At 44.3% G+C, this 24,170-nt stretch overlaps 1 protein-coding gene across 3 annotated transcripts in view; it reads right to left on the reverse strand.

Moving 5' to 3' along the window:
* The window catches only part of GRM4 (glutamate metabotropic receptor 4), a 388,193-nt gene that overhangs the window by 61,783 nt on the left and 302,240 nt on the right, over positions 1–24,170 (reverse strand). For all 3 annotated transcript variants that reach the window (XM_048498003.1, XM_048498005.1, XM_048498004.1), the window contains one exon: positions 7,447–7,647. In XM_048498003.1, coding sequence (XP_048353960.1) covers positions 7,447–7,647 — 201 coding nt within the window. The remainder of the gene's footprint in view (positions 1–7,446; positions 7,648–24,170) is intronic.

The raw sequence follows: 24,170 nt of genomic DNA on the forward strand, positions 1-24,170 counted from the left end.
AAGAGACATAGTTAGAGAAAGAGAGAGGCTCAGCTGCTATATACACAAACATTTCCACTGTAGAAATAGGGCCATATTTGCATGTTAGTTAAACTGCTTTGTTCTACTCCATATAAAAGGTCTGTCCAGGCACTGAATGAGGTACTTCTATTGTGGTGAGAATCTAGCCCACAGTCTTGTCTGAAATATTTAAAAATTATGTCTTTGTCACTGGCAACTTTATTTATTTATTTATTTATTTATTTATTGAACTTATATACCGCCCCATCCCCAAGGGGCTCTGGGCGGTGTACAACATTAAAAAGACAATATAAGCAATTAAAACATTTAAAAGCAGCGAAAACCATAAGATATTTCCAATAATATAATAAACTACAGTAAAATAGATGGCGTTCAGCAATCTGCTATTGTTATTCTGTCCCTTCCCTAAAGGGGGAAACAGTATCCCATATTCCAATCTAAAAATCCCTCCCCCTTCCAAAAGGGAGGAGTGGCGAGTCTGAGATGACAACTGACCCCGGTATCAGAGCCGGGGGCAAAGGGGGCAAAGGGGCACCATCAGCGGCTGGTTCCTCTGAAGGCCCGGCGGAGAACAGCTCCGTCTTACAGGCCCTGTGGAACTCACGAGGTCCCGCAGGGAACCCGGACAGTTTAATGGAGGGAGAGCGTTCCACCAGGCGAGGGCCAGAGCTGTAAAGGCTCTGGCCGTGTGAAAACCAGCCCGTGTCGCCCGAGCGTGCCAGGGACCACCAGTAGATTGGCCTCCACTTTGATCCCGAGAAGAGGCTAGGTGCAGGGGCGGTATGGGGGCCCGATGCGGTCCCGGAGAATGCGGCGGTCCCCGGAGCCAGCATAAGGCCTGTAAAGAGTCAGCAAGACACCAGCACCTTGAAAGTGATCGAATTCCACGGGAAGCCAGTGCAGCTGATGCAGTATAAGGCTGGATATGTATATTGCCCAGGTGGCGCTGCCTGTAAGCGAGGCGGCGCCCGCTGCGTGCTGAGACCAGTTTTAATCTCCGGATCAAGCGCAAGGCCAGCGTAGAAGCGAGTTACAATAGTCTGAAATCTGGAGGTGACCGTTCGCGTGGATCACAGTGGCTAGGAGTCAGCTTGAGGAGAGGAAAGGAGCCAGCCGCCGGGCACAACCTGGAGAGTGGAAAAAAGCAGCCCAGGTTGTAGCGCTGGGCCCACCTGGGTCTCCATTGATAGAGACAAATCCCGGGTGGACCCCCAGGCTGCTTGAGCGGAGGGTCGGCGCCAAAGTGGCCCCACCTCCCACACCGGCGGCTGGAAAGACCCTCCCCTTCACGGCCGAGCCAGAGGATCTCGTCTTCGATGGATTCAGTTTTAACCTGCTCTGCGCCAACCAACCAGCGACGCCTCCAGACAGTGCTGTAGAAGAGCCACAGAGGCGGCGTATACCTCCATCAACAGAACGAGCTGTGTGTCATCTGCATACTGATGACAAATCCAGCCCGAAACTCCGCTACCAGCTGAGCAAAGAGATTAGCATATAGATATTAAATAGCAGCGGGGATAAAAGAAGTGCCCCTGGGGTACACCGCATTTAAAGCGGGCACTTCAGGGAGGCTTGATCCCCGCACCTCACTTGCTGACTCCGGCCCCGGAGAAACGAGACAATCCATTGAAGGACAGTGCCTCGCACTCCGGAGGCAGCCAGGCGGTGGGTCAAAAGATCGTGGTCGACCACGTCAAACGCTGCGGTGAGATCTAACAACAAGCTGTCAAGCTGAATACGGAGTGTATCTGTGACAGCGACGAGAACAGTCTCCGTCCCATGCCCAGCACGGAAGCCGGACTGGAAGGAGTCAAAAGCCGATGCGTCATCCAGAAACCCTTGAAGCTGCTCCAACACCACTCTCTCAATTACCTTCCCCAGAAACGAAAGATTCGAGACGGGGCGGTAATTGGCCAGATCGCTCGGATCTAATTATGGTCTTTTTAAGAGTGGGCGGACCACTGCCTCCTTCAACCCATCCGGGAAGACTCCTTGCTCAAGGGAGCCATTGATTATACTCAACAGATGGGGTCGTAGCTCCGCCTGGCAGGTTTTCACAAGCCAGGACGGGCACGGATCCAGAGGACAAGTAGTAGGTCTAACAGCAGCTAAGGTTCTGTCAACAGCGGCTTCAGAGAGCAGGGAAAACTGGGCCAAACAAGGGCCCGAAGACAGCAAGGGAGTCTCCAGTTCACTAATTGTAGCCAACGTGGGTGGAAGGTCATGGCGGAGCGACGCGATTTTGTCCGCGAAAAAGCTCATAAATGCCTCACAGCTAATGCTCAATTGAGAATTTGAAGATCTCTCCGATAAGGAGGTCAATGACCGAATTATACGAAACAATTGTGCTGGGCGAGAGCTAGCGGATGCGAGGGAGGAGGAGAAGAAAGCCCTCTTCACCTCCTTCGTTGCCACCTCATAGGCTTTCATAAGCGTCCTATAAGATGTTCGCGCAGCTTCGTCACGAGTTTTCCTCCACACTCGCTCTAGACGTCTAAGTTCCCGCTTCATACGGCGCAACTCCTCAGTATACCATGGAGCGCGCCGTGAGCGGGGGCGTAGAGGACACCGGGGGGCAACAGCATCGATGGCATCGGAGAGACGGGAGTACCAGTCCTCCACCTGCTCATCGAGCGTGCCGGCGGGTTCAGGGTCCCGCAGAGCATTCAGGAAGCCAAGTGGATCCATAAGTCTCCGCGGGCGGGCGTAAATCGGCCCGTCGCCTAGACGGGGGTGATGCGGCAGGTCCACCCGCACCTTCAGGGCATAGTGGTCGGACCATGGCACTCTTTCAGCAGATTTCAAAAAAAGTAGTCCCAAATTCCGGTATTGCCAAGTGAAATGCCTTTATTTTTAATCAATTCCAAAAACCAATGTTAAAACCTCCATTAGTACATATCCCCCCCCCCCCCAAAAAAAGAAAAAAATCTGTCTGACTTTAACATTCATTAGTAATACATAAATGATGAGAAGGGCTGAAATGGAGTTTTGGGGAACATAAAGAGCACGCACAAATCTCTAAACAGTCTGCATACAAAACAAGAGGCAATCAGATCCAGAGACCATAAATCTAAGCTCAAATTTTATCAGTTAAAATCTTAGGGGGCACCAACTGTGTGAACTTAGTGACCTTTATTTTGCAGCAGAACAAAGGAAAAAGAGGTTCATGACAGGGTTACATGAGGTATTGGGGCAAACGAAAAAAGAGACAGATAGAAGGGCTTTCCCCTCCCCTTGTCATTCACTCAATCAGCTCCAAAAGGCACCAGGCAGCCTGGCTTCCCTTTCCCTCTTAATCTGTCTGCATGTTGCTACACCTCTGCTGGATGCTCATGCACATTTTTCTTCTGAAGCCATTGAGCAGTAAATCCATACGCACTGAAAGTACATCTTGATGCTGCATCATTCACTCACTGAGATAAGTAATTCCCTCTCAGTACTCAACTACAGCGCTTGCAAAGGAAAATAACGACACATTTATATAGAGCCAGGAGAAAGTGCACTTCATGAAGTTGCAAGGATGAAAGCAAGCTGAATAAAGAGCAGGTACTGAGAGTGACGTTGCTGCATAACCTTTTGGTCCACCTCTGTGCAACTGTCCCTTTCGCATCCCACAAACTGCGTCCAGGAGGTCACGTGCCCTTCCCTCAGAACTGGGAAAGCACTATTCAGCCCTTTCTGTCTCTCTCCAGAACATTTTGATCTCGCCTTTCCTCTAAAGAGATTAGGGCAGCGGGGGCCCAATCAGAAATGGGCATTCACAGAATTTTCAAATCATCTCATTAGACTTTGAAATGGTGGCAGTGCTCCCAGTCAGACCTGGGGACACCGCCATGTCTTAAACTGCCCTTAAACTTAAGATTGCCACCTTTTGCTGGTCCTGTTCCTATGGTTTCTGAAGTTTACAACTGAGGAATGCACATGACGCTGTCACACTGATTCAGACCCTTGGCCCATCAGTTTTGTCTACTCAGCTCTCCAGGATCTCAGGCAGAGGTCTTTCATTTCACCAAATATCTGATCATTAGCTCAACTCTTGAAAGCTCATATCCTCAAAACCTATCTAAGGAGCTACTGCACTCAAATTTAACTGTTCTCCCTGATCCTTTTAACTGGAGATGGCAGGCACTGGAGCCAAGACCTTTGGCAAGTAGAAGCTCTATCACTGAGCAGCAGCGCTTCCACCATGAAGATCAAATGTTGAAGAAAGCATTGTCAACTAATATCTTTAAGGCAGGTCACTTTAAAGACAGAGAAGAGATTCAGAATAAATGTGTGAAAATGTATTTCACATGTGTAAAAATGTACATCAGGCCTGCACAACTTGTGACCCATCAAGTCAAACACCAGCCATATATAACAGCCTTTCAGGAACATAGCAGCTAAATGTGTGAGGGAACGCTGCAGTGTTTGAGCCCCTCCTTCTCTCATAATACTGGAACACTGGGTCACCCTGTTCAACTGAAAGGCAGCAGATTCAGGGCAGACGAAAGAAAGCCCTTCTTCAGGCAACATGTCACTAACTTATTGAATTTGCTACCATTGACTGCAGACAAATTTTAAAATTAATTAGACAAGCTGATGGTGGTTACACCTGTTGGCAACTGGCCACAACAGCTAAATGGAGTCTTGATCTATTCCGGCAGGGTTCTTACTTATGTCCTTAAATGACTTATGTTTCCTAGTGAACTGGGGTTACTAATATAGGAGAAAGGGGGCATGGAGCTGCTCATAGGATTGGTGATACCTGACAGTTTGATGGGTCAAAAGTTAGGGAGGCCTGTGGCTAGGTTTGGCATTTTACACCGCTTCTCCCCTCCACTGCCCCCAGGGATTAGAAAGTGAAGCTTGTCAGGGCATGGAGATAAAGATAATTGCAGAACAAGCTATTGTTGAGAGCACAACTACAGGTGTAAAAGATGGCAGCCCAACCTTCTGTATATACTCAAAAACCTCCCTGCAACATTCCTGACAGTAAGCAAGACCAGAAGTTGCAGATGTTGCAAGTCTGCATTGTTTAATCCCCTGCACAGTTTGCAGGCAAAGGATCAGAGGCTGCCCTCAGTAAAGATCTCTCTGCCAACATCTGTGGTCCACAGTCAATGGCAGGCAGTCCTGAGTGAGGCGGCCAGCTGCTCTCTTCAAGTTCTGTTAAGCTGATCCCCACAGCAACACCTGCAGTCACAGGCAGACCCAGGCAAGTTTAAAGGCAAGCTGAGAGGCAAGACAGCTAGCTGCCTTTCCCCATTCTGGTTCTGAATGCCTTTGCGGACAGCTCATTACACTTGATGTACACAGAGGATGATTAGCATTGACATCCCTGTCATTCATGTGCAAAAGGGACAGTCACAGAGGACTGCTGAAGGATGCAGCCCGGGAGGAAAAGGAGTGGGGAGCAGGACACAGCTCTTAAGTAAAACAACAGTCAGCACCTGATCATGTGTTTGCACCAGCTGCTCAATAACCAGAAACCAGTGGGCAGACACTGGGAACAGTTTAATCTGTCTTCCCCCTTGAGCTGTGTTTGAGAGTTCTGCGTCTCTTCCCTTGGGGTGGCACATGGACACACAAAAACACACTAGAGCAATGTAAACATGGGTTACCCCATTCTTAGGACAGTACCAAACAGATTCAAAGTGCACTTGGATCTTTCTAAAACTTTAGACAGAACCAAACTGGTCTCCCCTTTCCTCTCCTGTGTTTTTCTTCCTTTGAAGAACAGGGCCTAAAAAGAACATAACAACACCAGAATACAGAAAACCATTCTCTCACAGGATGAGCGGAAGGGCTGCTGGAAGCGGCCCCAATAGGATTTTAACATTTTGGATCTTCTTGATATCTCTTTCCAAACCTCGCCCATAGATGAGTGGGCTTTGGAATGCATGGACAACAGTTGGAAAACTGATTGCAAGCATCTCACAGAGCTCTCTGATAGGCTTCTTGTGTCTGTCATGTGTACAATCTTCAAATCACAGTGCTAGACTATTTGCAGCTTGATCTCAGGGGGCTTCAGTATAACAGCAAAATCCAAAGTGTTCCACGGGAGCAATGCTCCCCAAGTTGCACCTTTGCATTTTTCATAGATTTTCCAAGAAAATGCAAACTTAACTTTTGCTATATAACAAAATGCTCAGAATACACCCACAACATGCTAAAACTGTTATGTGTATGGGAAAAAATCCCCTTCATAAAAAGGGGGAACTACTAAGTGGTATCCTAAAACATAAACCAGTTAAAAGTCAGACCACTGAAGAGAAGAAACCCAACTGCAGACTACAAAGCAGACTACAAAAAGGTCTAAATGTATTTATCCACAGAAGGATGTGATCAGATGAGAAGGACTATGAAATCTTTAATTACAGTGATTTATTTTGCAAGTTGCCTCAAACCAAGGCTTTTCGCTGTTTCTTCCCCCAAAAGTTTATCTTAAAACAAAATCAAACAAATTGCATAAATAAAATCCAATAACAGAAGAAAGCAAGAAAATCAAACAACCTGATAAGGAAGGAATAAATAAAAGGGACAGATTGCAGAGGGGAGATAAATAGATGTAATAAGAAAGAACAGAAATATATATTAAGGAGATTTAATGTAAGGAAGTGATGACTTTCTAGAAGATGTTAAAAAATCACTAATCAAGGGAGAGGGAATATATTCTGCTAAAGAAAAGGAGTAAAAGTGGAAGGGAAGTAAGGAAATGCACAGTATTTAAAAGGGGATTGTTTGTGTGGGACTTTAAGAAGATGTAAGTTTGGTTCTGGCTTGGCCAATGTGGATTCTGCACGGGCCCAGGCAGTGGCGTAAAGGCAGATTCTGAACACGGCATGCCACTTTAAAAAATCTTTACCTCTGTTTCTGGGGGTCAGAGGGCAAGGGGAGTGTCCCCTTGTCCTGATGGAGCTATACAGGGACATGGAGGCAAGTTTTTTTTAAAAAAGAGCAGTGCACAGGGAAACAACGGCATCCGCCTGGTGCCATTCGCTCAGCACCGGGTAGATACCACTGTTTTTCACCATGGCGGGGGGGGGGGGGGCAAACCAGTGAATACGGCTTGCGCAGAATCCACCCAAGTCTTTCCTGGTTAATCCATATGGACAGGGCTAGAAAACCCTGAATATCTTAGTCAGCTACATATTATTCAGTCAACTAAATGCAACTATATATTATTTAGAATTAAAATGTGTTTCTAATTCCAACGTTGTGCATTAGTTGGTTTGTTCCAAAGGTCCAGTGAAGTCTGAGATATTATCTTCAGAGAGGGAGGAGAGAAAGTAGCAATCACATTAAACTCTGGTTTATACATTTAATCTGGGCAAGGATGCCATGATAACCTGCGGAGGTCTAAAAATGTACTACAATTGCATAAATCCTTCCCCTGGAAATCATTCTGTAGCCTTGAGGACAATCCCGTCCACTTGGACAAACCTGAGAAATTGACGCTACGGATGTATTTGAGCAACTCTGCACCATCTACTGGATCCATCTTAGGGCAGAGGCCAACCTTCCCAGGGCATAAGTTCTTGTGCATGTTGTGCAGTGCATGACCCATGGCATAGACAGCATCGATGACAAATTGCACCTTCCCCTCCTGCTCATAGGCAGAGTCCTGGCCAATCCGCTCACGATCTGAAACAAACAAAAAAGACACAGCCTTGGTTCTCTGTCATGTTTATGATGGAAGTTATAGTCCTGGCCATGGTTATATAGCTTCTGCATGGTACTGATGGCAAGATTTTAGTTGTCTCAAAATTTCGAAATTTTGCCACTGTCTGAGTGAGCAGCTTGGTGACTTTTTTTTGCTCTTTCCCTTGCAATAAGTATTCAGCGAGGCATTGTTCAATGCAGAAAAGATGCACTGAGAAAACAAAATGCAGTAATTCCTGGGGAAAAAAGAGCAAACAAAATTATTGCCTGAAAATGTAGGAAATAAAGGACTATTTACCAACCTAAGACAGAGAGGTTACCTCCATAGCAACGAAGTGTTGTGCTTGTCAGTAAAACACTAGCAATGCCACAGAAGTATCTAGCACAGCACATTGTTTCCATTACCTTTTAGATTGCTTTCAAATGGAGGAGCAGGACTGGGCATTTTCTTACCTGAACCTTAATTTTTTCACATATTATCACAGATAAAGGCTCAAAGTTAATTTAAGCATTGAAGTTAATTTAATGCTTCTGATGGTATTCTATGATGTTACCAGTTAAATTGTCCAAAGGCCTTTGAGATAAGGGGGCACAAACAATGGTGAGTCTTTTATGGTCAGTAGGTGGCCTTTATCAAACAACTGAACTGAGAACCTGTTTTCTGCAGACAGACTTTCCCGAGCCCTGCTCACTATCAGCCCCTCAAGGAGTCCAACAGGGAATGGGCTCTTCCCACATAACATTCTATCTTAAGTTGTTGTGTTTTGCATTATCTCACTGAAAGCACAAATCCCCTGCCCCACATTTAACAGTTTGTTCAGGTGGTATTGATTTTTGATCACCAAAACTATCCGTGTGTTGCATTCTGCTTGGGCCTGCTAAGTGTATTCTCATTTGCACATTATGGCCAGACATTATGTAGTCTCTTTTTAAAATAGGTCTATTCCTTGTTGTCCAATGGCTTCCAAAAACAAATTGCACTGCTTCACAGAGAAGACACGGTGAGGCTTTTAGTCTGTTTTCTGCTGTCCAGAAAGGCCATTTAGTCTGTTTTCTGCTGTCCAGAAGGGAAGCACAGTTTTCTAGATCACCCATAACATTAAGTAAGATGAATAGAGAGAATCTTATTTTCATCTTACCAATAAGTTTCCCAGTGGAACTATAGATAATTAAAGTTCTGTTAACTGCATAAACTGAGGATGTTGCAATACACACAAGGAACTGCTTTACTGATTCAGACCATCAGTCCATCAAGCTCAGTATTATCTACTCAGATTGACAGTGGCTCTCCAGGTCCTCTTAACTGGAGATGCCAGGGATTGAATCTGGGACCTTCTGAATGCAAAACAGAGCCTCTTCCACTGAGTCACAGCCCCTTTCCAACATCCCAAATTCTACCACACCAGGTATTGCAATGAATTAGCAGAGTAAACGATATAGCAGAGAGGCAAGTGTTTTGTTTTGCAGAACTTTGCTGGATAACAAAATAAAGTTACACTAAATAAAGAAACAGCAAACTCAATCTATGCAAGTGCTCAGTCTGGGTATATATGCAGGCTATCTGTGCCTGTGTGTCTGTTTCTCCTCTTTTTCTGGAAGAAGAAAGGAGAGATCTTTCAAGAAGTTCATATGATTCTAGTCCTGTGACTTCAGCAGTTAACTCATGCTTGACTGAATGAAGCAGGCACTTGTAAATTCTAGCACTTGCTTTATAGATTGCGCCCACATATGCACTCTTGTAATATAATTGAGTTGGCCACAGAGAACATTTTTTCTTGCGCTCCCAATCTGTGTGCCCCAGTCACAGCCCAAGTAGTTGAAAATGCAAATATTATTCATCTTCTGGCATCATCCATCTCACCACCAGTTGTTCAGTCTCTCAGGCACTATCAGCTGTGTCAAAGGATGGTCTGTACAACATCCATCAGTTCCAGGATGTGCTCTATCAAGTCTTGCCACTGCCAGACACTCCTTCAGCTTTACTCCCATCCCTGTCCTTCTCCTCCCTGGCCCAGCTAGCCTGGGATTACAGGATCCTTCAAGCATATGGTAATTACTCATGACAGCTGCCTGCCTCTTCCTGTCATAACCATTCTTAATGGGACTTGAAACATTTTAATCATTCAGCAAAAGATACGATTAACATTGTGTACTATTAATCAGAGCTAAAAGAGGAACCCCCTGTGCTATGGTGTGGTGTAGTATTTTGCCAGGAAGTAATAGCCAGAGCTTCCCCTGACTCCCAAAGAATGTCCCTCTCCACAGAATTTCGTAGAGAGGAAGAGTATTTGAGCACATAGCAATAGGACTCACAAGGCAGCACAGACTTCAGAAACTGGGAACATTCTGAAATAAAAAAGGCACTGACCTAGCAGAAGTGAGACAAAGGACTGTCCATTCTCTAGGATCTGTAATTATCAGCTGTTGGGAACTGAGGATCTAATTAGATTTGGAGACCCATGGTCAGACCTTCCCAGCATTTAAAAAATAGATAGCAGAATTGCAGGTGCCCAAGATTCAGACTGCAAATATGCAGAAAGGGGCAAGGAGTGTAACCCTTCCCCCCAACCCACCCCCACACATACAATTTCACCTGCTAAATCTCCCCCATCTCCCTCACATACATCCTGTACACATACATCCTTTTTTTCCTTTCAAGGCTAATAATAGTGGGTACAGAGGAGGCTAAAATGGACAACTATGCCGATATGAAAGAGATAAACTCCTCTTCCATCCTCACCTATGACCCAAATCCAAGTTGGTGTCCCGTAGCAGCTGTTATATCTATTTTTAAAGGATAGGAAGATTGATGACAAATCTCCCAGCTTCACATCTGGTTAGGTTCAGATTCTGGTACAAAATACATATGCAATTTACAAATGGCAGCCACATGTTTTAAACTGCAGCTTCAGTCTGCAAAATGTACAAGTAAGCACTGGGAAAGGATTGAGCTTCTGAAGGTGTGTAATTTTTGTAGGCAAAACCTGAAATTTATACAATTGTCCAGTGTTCAAGAGGACACTATACATGTGAATGTGGTATTTAAATCTGACCCCCAAATGTGGTTCAGGGGATGTCTTTCTACTCCAGGTTAAACTGAACTGGCTCTGTTCTGTATACTTTTCTCCTGGATTGATTAAAGTGAATTTGCTGTTCAACATCTGCAGCAGCATCAAATGTGGACTTCCTTGTCCCCTCCCACCTCCTCTCCCATCCAGAGGTTTCTGCATTTGACAGTAACAAAGGTAATATGTGTCTAGAACAGGGGTAGGGAACCTGCGGCTCTCCAGATGTTCAGGAACTACAATTCCCAGCCTCTGTCAGCATGGCCAATTGGTAGGGGCTGATGGGAATTGTATGGCCAATTGGTAGGGGCTGATGGGAATTGTAGTTCCTGAACATCTGGAGAACCGCAGGTTCCCTACCCCTGGTCTAGAAAGTGCTCTCTACAACCAGCAGGTTCTTTCCAGCAGTATCCTACAGACCACACTAATTGTGCAGAAGATGTTTGTGGAGTGGGTAACCCTCATGTTACCCTATGAGGTGTGATGATTTGTGTCAAAGGAAAAGGAGACACTTCTGTGCTCTCAATTTGAGGCAGTGAGATCAAAATATAGCCAGCGAAATTTTTCATTAGTCATTCAAACTCTCCCTCTCTCTAACAATGTCATCCTAATCAAAGCTACACCCTTCTAAGACCTTTGACTTCAATGTACACTGGAACCTCAGTTTTCGTTGGTAATTCGTCGGCAAAAACCGAAACTGATGAAAACCAAGGCTCCCATTGGCAAGCAATGGAGCCTGCATGAGTCACCGGTTTTCGTAGCGGAATTAGCGCACATGTGCAGATGAAAAACAGCGAAAACCAAAGCAACCGACGAAAACCGAGACAAGATTTTCGCCCAAAGAATCAGCAAAAACCGAAACCGACGAAAACCGATGTCAACGATAACCGAGGTTCCACTGTACTTGGATGGGCCTAACTCTGTTTAGGAAAGCTCATTGACACTCAGTTTATTAACATTTAAGATTACGTTTTTAAAATGTCAACCACCAAAAAAATATTAAAAATAAAACATATTATCAAAATCATTCTGCTTCACTCCTTAGTAATCAATGCTGGCCCATGTTTCAGAAAAGTCTTGCATCATTTCTGCATCAGCTTGGGTTTTTCATTGAAGCTCTAAAGAGTGTTTTCAAAGCAGAGGAGGAGGCCTCTTTGTATTCATTCACTGTTAATGATGCTGTTTAAGTTTCAAATAAGCTCAGACGACAAACTTTGATGACTCATAATGTGAGCCTTTAAGCCAATGAGAATTTTAATCTGTTTTGCGCTGTAATATGAGAGGAAGAATTACTCTCCCTCCCCTCTCTATTTTTTCCTGCCCATCCCTTCTCAGCCAGTTATTTCTGTCACTGCAGCCCTCCCTCTCCTCCAGGACATTTGAATGTTAGGATGTCAGGCACATAGAGAACTACATTTCCCAGGCACCTTGGCATCAGGGAAGCTGGTCTCAGCAATGCTTAAGGTGCTGGGAGAGAGGGAGGGAGGAGGAATACTCCCATCATTGCATGTTGCTTCAGCAGCAACCAAATCCAGTGTAATGGATATGGGAAGAATACCTGGGAGAGGTGAGGGGCTCATTGGGTGCTTGGAGGCTCGTGGAGGTCAGAAACTCTTCACCATTCCTGATGACATCACTAGGACTGTCATTGGGATTCCAAAGTTCAGAACAGGACCAGGTGCCACCCACATTGTCCGATCCTCCCCCAGAGCACAGTTTACCAAACATAAATCAAATTTATCATTATTCTTGATTGTTCTAGCCTGATGTTGAAAGTGACAGCTGACTGACTAGTGATTTAGATACAATACATGGAAGGGAGATATTTCTATGCTATAGAAAGCTCAGACTATTTACAGTTGTAAATGTTGTTTTATCGTCCATTTCTCAAAAAAGAAGAAACATCTTGCTCCGTATCCATGTAGGAAGAATACTGGAGAGTTGTGGTGTTTTTTGTAATATCTTTGTGCTTATAAAATATGCACTGGGCAAGGGAGGGCATGCAGACACTCTGGCCCCTTCTGCACAGGCCAATAAACCCAGGGTAACAACAGGATAAAACCCATTTTTGGGGGGGACTTTGCATGGTTCCTGCCCTTAATGTGAGTCCACCCCGCGTTTCCTCCCCAAAACAAGTTATTCGAGAATCATACTATCCATGATTCTTTGGTGTTAATCCGGGTTGTAGTCGATCGTGAGCAAACGGCTGCCCTGAGTAGCATGTTACTTGGCTGCACTTCCCTCTTTTCCCCAGTCCCTGCCTCTCTGCTGCGAAGCTATGCAGGGGCGCAGGGGCAGCAGCATGGCTGTGGAGGTCCATGCCTGCCTGGCCCCATAGCTACACAGCAGAGGGAGGTGTGTGTGGGGGAAGGAGGGGTAACATGCCTCCGTGCAAAGGTGCCACAGCAACCCATATTGCCTCCACCAGCTCTGTTCACTGCCTGCACAGAGGCATGCGAATGCCCAGACAGCAACGTGGGTTGCTTTACCCTGACTGCAACCCACTGGTCTTTGCCTGTGCTGAAGGGGCCTCTGACAAGCAGTGAAAATCTCGGAACAGCACCAGTTCCTTCAGATCAACTTGCAGGTACCCAGCTGCTATTCCTACCCCCTTGTTTCAAAAACTCAGGCTTCTATTCTTTCTAAAACTCTTTCCTTCACTTCCTGTACAAGTGTAATGCAGATTCCTGCAGCATGCAACAGCCATCAAAGATAATTAAGGAGGCACCTATCAAGCAATATAATCGCTTAAAGAGAAGGTTTTTTGCTTCACTGTGCAGCACTGTCAAATCCTGCATGGTGAACTGTGTCTCAAATGCAATAAAACTGAACAGAGCAGTGCTGCTATATTAGTTTGCCGTAACAAACCCAGCAAGCCTTCTTGTAGCACCTTAACACATAAGGCTTGTAATTTGTTAGCTGATGTTCCCCAAAACTAGGGGTTGCCCACAGTACCAGGCATCAGAAGTAACCCCTGAATAGCAACCAAGATTGCAATCATAAAAGACTTAATTAGGAATAAGCCCCACTGAATTCAGTGAGACAATACTTTCAAGAAACCTAGGCTGCAAATGAAGAAGGACAAAACAGAGGAAAACATTTAGAAATCCAAGCATTTGAGTGTAAGGGCAGAAAGAACTCTTGAGGAAATGCCAAGGAGCTTTAAATGGCTGTTTTAACAGTCTAACAATGTTTTAAGTAATGACTCCATTTATAGGTTAAAGTGATTACAGTTGCAGCTGAGTATGTATTCACAACATTCCTAATTTGCAAGTGTTTGGTTTTTGTAGTCTAGGTCATGTAAATTTTACTTTTAAAGGGAAAGGAAAGTATAAACCAAGATTGTTCTTGAATATTTTTTCCTGAAGTACTGAAAATCATGAATAAGACACTTGTCTCCTTTACGCTCCATGTTATCCCTTGCTTCAGAATCACATGAAAATATGGGGATATAAATAGAAAAAGCCCCTAGCAGTGTGTCTTGCATAGCTACCCCTGGGTTCACTGGGATCTGGCCCATCCCAGGAACAGGAAAATGGGCCACTGTCCTGGCTTCTGCCCTGGCCAGGAGGCCAGTCCACCTTGGATGAGGCTGGCCAGGTGCCACCAACATCCCCAATAGACTGGTAAGGGCCAGAATGCCCTCCCAGTAGGGACACATCTTGGCCTGGCAGCCCTGGCAGGACCATAGCAGGGGAGGATGGGAGAAAAGCCAGACAAGAGAGCCAACGTGGGGATGGGGAGAGAGGAAAGATTCTGCCAAGCCCTGATGGCACCCTTCCACTTTCCTCAGGGCAGGTCCAGGGGCCATGCAAGGATTGGATTGGTCATCTTGGAGAAAATTTAAGGCGATCTCCTGGAAGCAGGCCGGGGAGAAAGTGACTGGTCATCTTGGAGAAAATTTAAGGCGATCTCCTGGAAGCAGGCCGGGGAGAAAGTGACTGGGCGGTTCCCATGTCAAGAGGGAACTGAGCACCACAGGGGACAGGAGGAACTAGGCAGAGCAACCCCTCTCCCTACTCTGAAGCTTCACCAGCCCTCAGGATGACAAGCTGACACTGCCAAAAGGTCGGGACCCATACCACAGTATAATAAGCACATTGCCCCAATTCTGTTCTGTAGCTTCTGATAACCAAACAGGAGAAGAGGAAGAAAATGTGACCTTGCAAAGATACCAACACAACAAAAAAGGAAATATGAACAACAATATAAACATATAAATTACATAGCTCTATCTGTCTCACATTGATTATTGTGATGGATAGTAGTAGAGTCTGGCCAGATAGATCCCCATTTATGGAACTCTCCTAGGGAAGATTGACTTGGTACTTTCTCTGGGCATCAGGCAAAGTCCTCAGTAAAACTAAGGTAGATTATGAAAAGCTATAGAAGATTTCTCTAAATTGGGTGAATGTGCAGCAATGTGGCAAACGAAGTTTGGTGGTGCACACTGGAATAAAAAATCCTAAATTTAAATATATACTAATAGGGTCTGAACTGGCTGTGACCAAGACTGAAAGAGATCTTGCAGCTGTAGTGGAAAAGTTGATGAAAGTGTTAATTCATTGTGAGGCAGCACTGAAAAAGTCAAACTCTTTTCATCATCCTTTCGTTATCAAGAAAAGAACTGAAAATAAAACTCAGTATTGTAATACCGATGTATAGAGCTAAGATGGATTCTCATTTTGAATTATTCAGGGGTTAGAGCACCTTTTCTTTAGGAAGTTTTGAAAATGTTTAAATAAAAATTATTTAGCAGGGGAAAAAAAGAAAGGCTAAAGAACCTGGGATTTTTCAGTTTAGAAAAAACGTTGGTCTTTGTGCCCTGTTGGGCAGCTGTGTGAAACAGTATGCTAGACTAGACGGATCACTGCTTTGATCCAACAAAGTTCTGCTTATGTTCCTCAGCTTTCTATGGATTTTACGGTATTGTCTTGTGCACTGCACTTAAGCAGCCTTGGATGACATATTTGGAGATAAGCAGCATTTAACATTATTAAAATAAATAAATCAAAATATCACCCCCACCCCCCACCACCCCATCTTGCTAATGCTTCAGCTACTGGTAGAATACACAGATCACTTGAAGAACTGTCAGAAAGGCTTTTCTGATGTCCTGGTGGAGAAAACAGTCAATACCAACCACTCATACTATACATAGCCTACTCAACCAAGACAGGTGACCTTCAGGAATTCCTAAGAGACAACTATTGGAAGAGGAGCTCACTTACATGATTGATTCAAGAGCAGTCAACATAGTTTAGCTCCAATTTTTCAAGCACCCAGCTGGAAGTAATTGAATGATTACATTTCAGAAGCCTGAGCTTAACATAGAGATGATGACATGTTTTTTCACGAGTTCCTCCAGCATCATCACCGAAGCACTGTAAAATATCACCAGAAGTTGCAGATTCAAGTGAAGGGCCAAGCGGAGACAAACCCCACTTGGCCACAGAAATGATGATGGATAATGATTGCTCTTTCTTTTCAAATAGGAAAGATATCCTTGCATCCACCTCCCAATGGCAAGATTTTGTACCTTAGCGTTCCTCGAAACATAAATCAAATTCATAGCACTAGACATTTTCAGGTATCTGAAAAATCTATTTATGCTCGCATTTAAGCTTAGAGATTTCTATGCTTACTACTCCAGTGGGCTGCATCTATATGCAGAAGCCACAGTATCCTGAAAGAACAGGGAGGTTTTAAGCACTAAAAAAACCTGCTCTTTGCTGCACAGATACACCTTGTATCTGAGCAGCAAATTGGTGAAATAACTATCCAGAGAAATTTTCCTGTGGGAAAACAAATCATGGAAGGGGAAGGCTTTTCCTCTCCTTGTGGTACCATCTACTGCTTTTCAAGAGTTAGTCCCTGCAGCTGCTGAATAGCAGCAAGGAACACAAATTGGATCTGGAAACCCTTTAAAAACAGTAACGTGTAGTTTGGCTCACAGCAGCATGCAGTGCACATATCTTCTCGCTGACATGCCACTTCATCCCAAATCAGAGGCCCATTGGACAAAGTGGGCAAAGTGGGCAGTTGCCCAGGGTGTCCCCCTGTGGGGGGCACCAAAAAATGCAGGATTGTTTGTGGGATTTTTTGTATTTTCAGTGTTTTTCTGTTTTTGGCCTGCAGAGGGTGCAGTTTTTAGGCTAGCAGCACCAAAATTTCAGGGATTTTTCGGGAGACTCTCCTGATGATATCACCCAGGTTTGGTGAGGTTTGGTTTATGGAGTCTAAAGTTATGGACTCCCAAAGGGAGTGGCCCCATCCCCCATTGTTTCCAATGGGAGCTAAGAGGAGATGGGGGCTACACCTTTGAGGATCCATAGCTTTGGACCCCCTAAACCAAACTTCACCAAACCTGGGTGAAATCATCAGTAGGGTCTCACGAAGATACTCTGAAATTTTGGTGCTACTAGCTTAATAATTGCACTCCTAACAGCAGGCACCCCCTAAATTTCCCCAGATTCTCCTTTTAAATCCCCCCTTCCTGCCAATGCTTGTTTTCTTTCTTTTATTCTCTCAATAAAGGTTTTTGTTGTTATTGTTATTGTTATTGTTATTAAATCCACCCCCTTCGGCATGGATTTAAAGGGAGAATCTGAGGTCCCTAGTTTAAACATTAAAAGTGATGCTGTTTCAGGGTGGGGGAGAATCCACCCCAAGACAGCATCACTTTCAATGTTATTTAAACTGGGGACCCCTGATTCTCCTTTTAAGGTGGATTTAAAAGGAGAATCTGGGCTCCCTAGTTTCAACACCATTGAAAATAATGCTGTTGGAGGGTGGATTCCAGCATCATTTGTTTAAACTAGGGAGCCCAGATTCTCCTTTTAAATCCACCTTAAAGGGAGAATCTGGGGTCCCCAGTTTAAATAACATTGAAAGTGATGCTGTTTCCCCCAATTGGGGGGACTGGATATAACACCATAAAATGTTTTCATAGCAGTAATAAAACATTTTGAAAGCATTTTGAAAATGTTTTCAAAAAATTATTTCTGCTGTGTGGCATGGCCCATTGCTGTGTTCATGAGTTGGGACATGTTCTATTTGTGAGTTGGGACATTTGTGAGTTGGGACATGTTCTATAATATGATTGTGACTTTGAAACGACCTGGTGGAAAAAATCATTGTTTGGTCACGGTGGGAGAGGGTGGCCGCCCATGGGGCGGGGGCCTCAAACTCAGATTTTGCCCAGGGCTCCAGTTTGCCTAGGTTGCCACTGTCCCAAATCCATGCACAAAACAGCAATCACTCTGCAGGCAGCCAGACGACTTTGCAGTAGTACAAAAAAACTCCAGAGCTGCACAGATGACACCAAGTTGCAGTCCCATTCTCAGCCCCTGCAACCTTCACTTTAGGGTAGGAGCACCATGCTCAACAGCTAATGTACCATTCAGAGGAGACACCATAACAAATTGACAAAGAACTGACCAACAAAAAAAGATTATATTGATGTGGTAAACCTACAGCCCATTCTTCAAAGTTATAAAAATGTTCTTGGACTACATGGAGATTATTCATGTGAAACCCATCAAGTTATCCTTTCTTTCCCATTATTGACAAGGACTATTAATCTTCTCCCTCAGCTTAGAGGCCTTCCTGCATTCATCCTTCAATGAGCAGATACGCTACTCTATCTTGTCAAGATAATTACACATTTTTCAAAAAAGGTTGTAATATACTTTAGTCCTGTGCAAGAACCACTGGGATTTTCCCCTAGCCTTTTGTTGCATGGGGCTTCAGCCTCATATACAAGGTGCTATTTATCTAATATACCCAAACAGTGAACACTGACATTTGAATGTACGTAGGCACCTTTGTAATCTGACAACGACAGTAAATCTCGTTCATGTATTCCATATGACACTCATAGTGTGGCCCATAAGCATAATCATGTCTACTGGAGCATACCCACTCTGTAGATAAACAATTTGAACCAGAGTCTTGTGATTACTGTTTTCATTTTTCATTTTAAAACAGTTTTGCTTTCCATCACAGAAAAAAGCATATTCTTTTATCAGAATCTACATGAGACAAAAGTACAATCAGTTTTTTAAAAAGATACTATTGGGAAGGCAAAGGCTTCCTTGTACTGCCAAACTCTTATGAGGTGTCAAAATATAATGAACATTGCCCACTAGTGCTTGGATTAACTATGAATATTGGGTTGGATCCAGTATAGAGTTTCTGTGGTTGCAAGGACTTTCACCCACAGGACATGTTGCTTTCCACACAGGGACAGGCTTGCATTGTTCACCCATTGCTGGAGTTACTAGTGATAAAGTATAGCAGCCATGAGCTTTCCTCATAGAAGGCTTTTCTGCATTTTCCACATGCTGGTCCCTTGACATCAGCCACTATGGCTTTTTCATTCAAAATGGCACTAGACTACTATTATCATATCTATGTGAAAGGCAAGACATTTTGGCAATGCCTCACTTTTTAAAGAGCTGTGCAAGCACGCAAGTGGAGGAGGTAGGCCGAACTGTCGCAAGCACATTGTATAATGTAAAAGGGGCAAGGCCCAATGACCACTGCTGTGAACAATGAAAGAAATGACTGACAACAGTTTTCAAGAGCCTATTGTATTTTTTTGCACAACAGGCTTTATTGCTAATATGAATATAATTTATAACAATATGTATACCAGATTATATGAATACTCAGCTTTTATTTTTTCCAAAAGTAAACCTCTATCTCCTTTCACTGCAGACATATATCTTTCCACTTATACCCCTGCAATGGAAGGGACTGAAGGCTTACCTTTTTAAAAATGAAAGCTGGGCATTTAACTAACCTGGTACACATATGGATACAATATTATATCTATATAATGATACTCAGGAATGCTAATTTTTAAAAATTAAAAGTCTCTGGAAACGGGGAAAAACAGTGACTGTGGGAACAAGATTAGGAGAAATGGCTGCCACATGGTCAGGAAAATGCTAATTTTCCATCCAACATAGGCCTTTTCCCCACTTACCTTAAGCCCCGCGCTACTCTCCGCAAGTAGCGCGGGGTCCCACTGCACTCCCCATGTCAGGGGCGGCAACAGCGCAGCCGCCCCAACGCTGCCGCTCTTGCACCCGCTCAGCACGCGGCATCCCTGGCGCTGGCGAAAACGGCGCCTTTGGATGACCCCGCGCAGAGCGCGGGGTCGTGGGGATGCCGGAACGCGCGCCAGGGATGCCGCGGGCTCAGAGCAGCGTGCAGCGATGGCAGCAGCAGGAGAAGTGGGGAAAGGCCCATAGTAACCATCCAGGCTTTACTGTGATCCATTCCCAAACTTTAGAAGATTTTATTGGATCCAGGTTTGAAAAAAATTGGAATTAAACTAAGGAAACCCAAGGAAGTACACAATTAGGGAAGCAAGAAAACAAAAACTCAGCTGCCCAATAATATTGAACCCAAGGCAAAAACAACCCATTACTTTGTTGGCTCTCCTCTCCTTAAGCATGAGATGTCTATTAAAATCCCCTTCCTGGGGGCTGTGGGATTTGGTGGTGGGGGCATTCTGGGCTGCCCCAGATAGCAGATCCAAGGAAGTCACACTCCGCATGCTGAATTCTCTCCACCCATGGAAATGCTACTCTGGATCCAAGCAATTCTTGACAGTGCAGGAACTACAAGGAAAGATCCAGGACAAGATTTCAATTACAATAAAAAATCCTTCCACAGTCAGAGTATACTCAGAATCAGGGCTGCCAAAAAATGTCCTGGACCATTAACAGAATTTTACTAGGGTGTTATCTACCTATTTCCACATATGTATTAACCCTCTGTTAAAAGAACAGGACTTTTTTTTTCTCCAGGCCAGTTGGCAACACTACCCAGAACAGGATCAAAATTGTAAATCAAAATTGACAGACATATTGGAGCTGGATTTCAGATGTACAACAAGCTCAAGATTTCAGATGTACAACAAGATTTCACTTTTTAATGCTTCGAAGAAGCCAATCAGGACTCTAGAAAAGAAAGAAAAGAGATAATAGGGTTCTAATCTCGTCATAGCATTATTGTTTGTCATTTGCCCCCTTCCCCCAGCAAGCAAACTAGGACAACAAGGTAAAATATGGCATATTTTGGGATCTAGTTCTTGACGCAGGAATCATTCTGGCTCCTGTTCTATCATTTCCCATTGATGGAAGATGACTTCTGTTGGTAAAGGGGGTATGTAGTTTTTGTCACCTTTCTCCATCCTCCTCCATCTTTCTCCTTTCAGTCTCCTCCCCCATCCTTTCAATTTTGAAGATCCCCTGTTCTTCAAAAAAAATGTTCAGGGGGCCCCAGTGGAAGAGACGGATTTGGGACATTTAAGTTCTCTGAGTTTTGTGCTACTCATGGTTCCTTGGATACAAACTTTTGTGTTACACATCATCTTGAATACTCCCAAATTAAAACAATGAATCAATTTAAACAAAACAAATAAAAGTAAAATACAATATTTCTGTTGCATTATAAAAATGATGCAAAATCATGTTCTTTTATATAGATATTTTTATGTGAAGATATTTTAAGGACAGACTTCTGGTTCATTACAAAAATCAGAGTGTTTTCCTATCAATCAAATCTAATGCTGTCTCCAAATAACTCTGATGCTAGTAATTCCTATTTGAAAAGTATTTGATCATGAACAGGTTCCCATCTCATTTTAAATCTAACACAACAAGCCAAAATACAAATCACATTGCTTTGCATTGTCTCATAGGAAATCAAATGAACCTCTCTCGCCTTTTAATATGATTCTGACAAGTCTTTCTACCATAGGATGATATCTAAAACAATTTTCTGAGGGACAGAACAGGCAGGACTCAAGCACGGAAGGGGGAAAGGTAAACACTTGGGGAACTAGGCGGATTGGCTTGGACATCAAGCCCCCTATCATATCTTCTATTAATGCTACCACACAATATTTTTTCCATCTCAAGATTGACCCACAAGTCTACAGATGCTGGGTATGTAGGAATCAGGGGAGGGGCAGGCCCCCAGCAAGGTTCAACACAGTATCCAGTAGGGCTGGGGCAAGACACCAAGTCCCAGAAGTGACTATCCAGTGTACCTTAGGGTCCTGCGGCCAGTAGAGAAGCAGTTATGGCTGAAGGGACACAGTCAAGGCCAGCTGAGCAGTCAGAGAGCCAGTTGTCAGGCACCCAGTTCTGGGTTCGCTGCAAGGAAGGGAAGGGAAGGGGGCAGGCAGCCTAGGCTTGACTGAGCTTAGAGCTCAAACTGGGAAAGGCAAAAGCAGTGGGTCAAGAAATGGCATTCACACAGATGCCCACTGGACCCAGGCCCTGTCATCAAGGAAAGCCCAGTCCCCAGAATTGAGAGGATGGAGGAGCTTGCGGTTGCCCCCACCCTAACCTCCTCCTTCCCAGGTAGCTCTTTCAAAGGCGGGCCAGGGAGAAGTCAGAAAGAAAAGGAAAGGGCACTTATCAGGTTGCAAAGAAGAGGAGTGGCATGTACATGGAAGAGGGAGTAACCCCCCCCCCTTTGAAGTTCTGAGGATCCACAAGGACACTGGTCAGGAAAAAATGACACCTGGAAGACAACACAGCCCCAGACTCCATCCCTGTCAAGGGAGACAGTCATCTATATTTTTGGTTTATATTGGAAACAGCTCCATGAACAAGGCATTCAAAAGTCAGCTTTAAAATAAATAAATTTATTTATTTAAAATATTAATATCCCACCTTTCCAGTAAATCCTCTAAGGCAGCTTATGTTCATTAATCACTATAGAACAGTCTAGTGTCATGATAAAGCATAATGATCAATAAAACAGTAAACAGCAAATGTATAATAGAATCGTAATCTTATTTGGCACCTCTAGGGAAAATATAAATGGCTGTGAACTGTGACTTTAAGTGCTGAAATCCCCCGTTCTGTCAGCTGTTCGAGCTTGATGCTATGTGGTGCAGTCTGGGAAGTCTGATCACCAAATTCAGTTCTTTGAATGGGGGCATGGAGACTGCCCTGCCTTATTTCAGGGCAGAGCAGCAAATCCTCCTACACTGGAGAGCCTATCAGAACACCTTTCAGTGCTGCTTATATATAACATAGAGTCTACACCTTTCTGCAAAATGCCAGCGTCTACTTAACAGGGTTCTTAAGGCTGAAATAAGGTTGGCACTAACAGCAAGGAAATGCACATTAGAAAACAGAGTCATGCAATGGCATGTTCCTGACAGAAACACAATAAATCTCTTTGAAACTCACAACAGATTAGGCCAGCAGAGGGAATGTGACCCTGCTGATTATAATAACAGGGTCATGCATCGTTCTACCTATCTGATAATTAATTTTCAAGTACGCAACCAGCCTTGCCAGGCACCCCTCTGAGAATAAACGTAGCTATCTTTTCAAGCACTGGATGAGAAAAGATTAGCATCAATTCTGATCACATCCCAACTCTGGAAGAGACCTTCGGTATAAGTTAATCAAATGCAGTCACTATGTCATTCTCCTGAGAGCTCAATTGATGGCCCCTCCATACCACCACCAAACTTTTGAACTGTGACCTTGCCTGCTGTGAAACATATCAGGGAATGATAAATGGCTATGGACACCAGATGGGCAGCAGTAGAGGACCAGGCACAAGGAAAGACCTTGCATTCTCAGAGTGGCATTCTGTGGGGGCATGCAAGGATAAAATATTACTTTATTATCTTCTACTCAGACATTTGTTAAAGGGGATCACCTGTGCTAGCTCAAGCAAAAACCTAGAATCCTATTCAGAGAGTTGCCTTGAAGCAAGATGAATGGATAATGCAATCTGATCAAACATTTTCACACACTCCATATCCCCCTACTCGGCCTCGGCTTCTGCAGAGATGAATTTACTGGTGATGCAACTGGCCTCCACCCCGGCCAGGGCCTTTACTGCCCTGGCCCCAGCCTGGTAGAACGCTCTTCCTCCAGCTGTTCGGGCCCTGTGGGACCTACATGAGTTCCGAAGGGTCTGAAAGACAGAGATGTTCCACCGGACCTTTGGTCGCTGATTGTCCCCTCCCCCGCTGCAATATCCTCTTATATCATTCAGCCGATGGTTATATCTATGTCAGCCCCTCCCGGCGGGAAGCATAGGGGCTCTGGGGCACCACCTGTAACTGGGGTTTTATCTAGATTAGATTTTATTGTATTTAGCTATGTATTGATTTTATTGTATTACTTTTGTTTGTTTTTGTTGTAAACGGCCCAGAGCCCTTTGGGGATGGGGCGGCATACTAAATTTAATAAATAATAATAACTATACATCCAGGCAGTCCTCCCATAGAAGCAACAAGTGGAACTTTAATTAAGTGCAGTGTAGTTCAGGAGGAACTCACCAAAAACCCCATATGCTAAGGAGCACAATACTGTCTGTGTTCATCTTGCCAGCCCTGGCATGGTGGGGCTGGCAAGAATGAGCATTGGAGTGCATACTTCACCCCCA

Source organism: Sphaerodactylus townsendi, linkage group LG05, assembly GCF_021028975.2.
Source record: "Sphaerodactylus townsendi isolate TG3544 linkage group LG05, MPM_Stown_v2.3, whole genome shotgun sequence".
Classification (NCBI taxonomy): domain Eukaryota; kingdom Metazoa; phylum Chordata; class Lepidosauria; order Squamata; family Sphaerodactylidae; genus Sphaerodactylus; species Sphaerodactylus townsendi.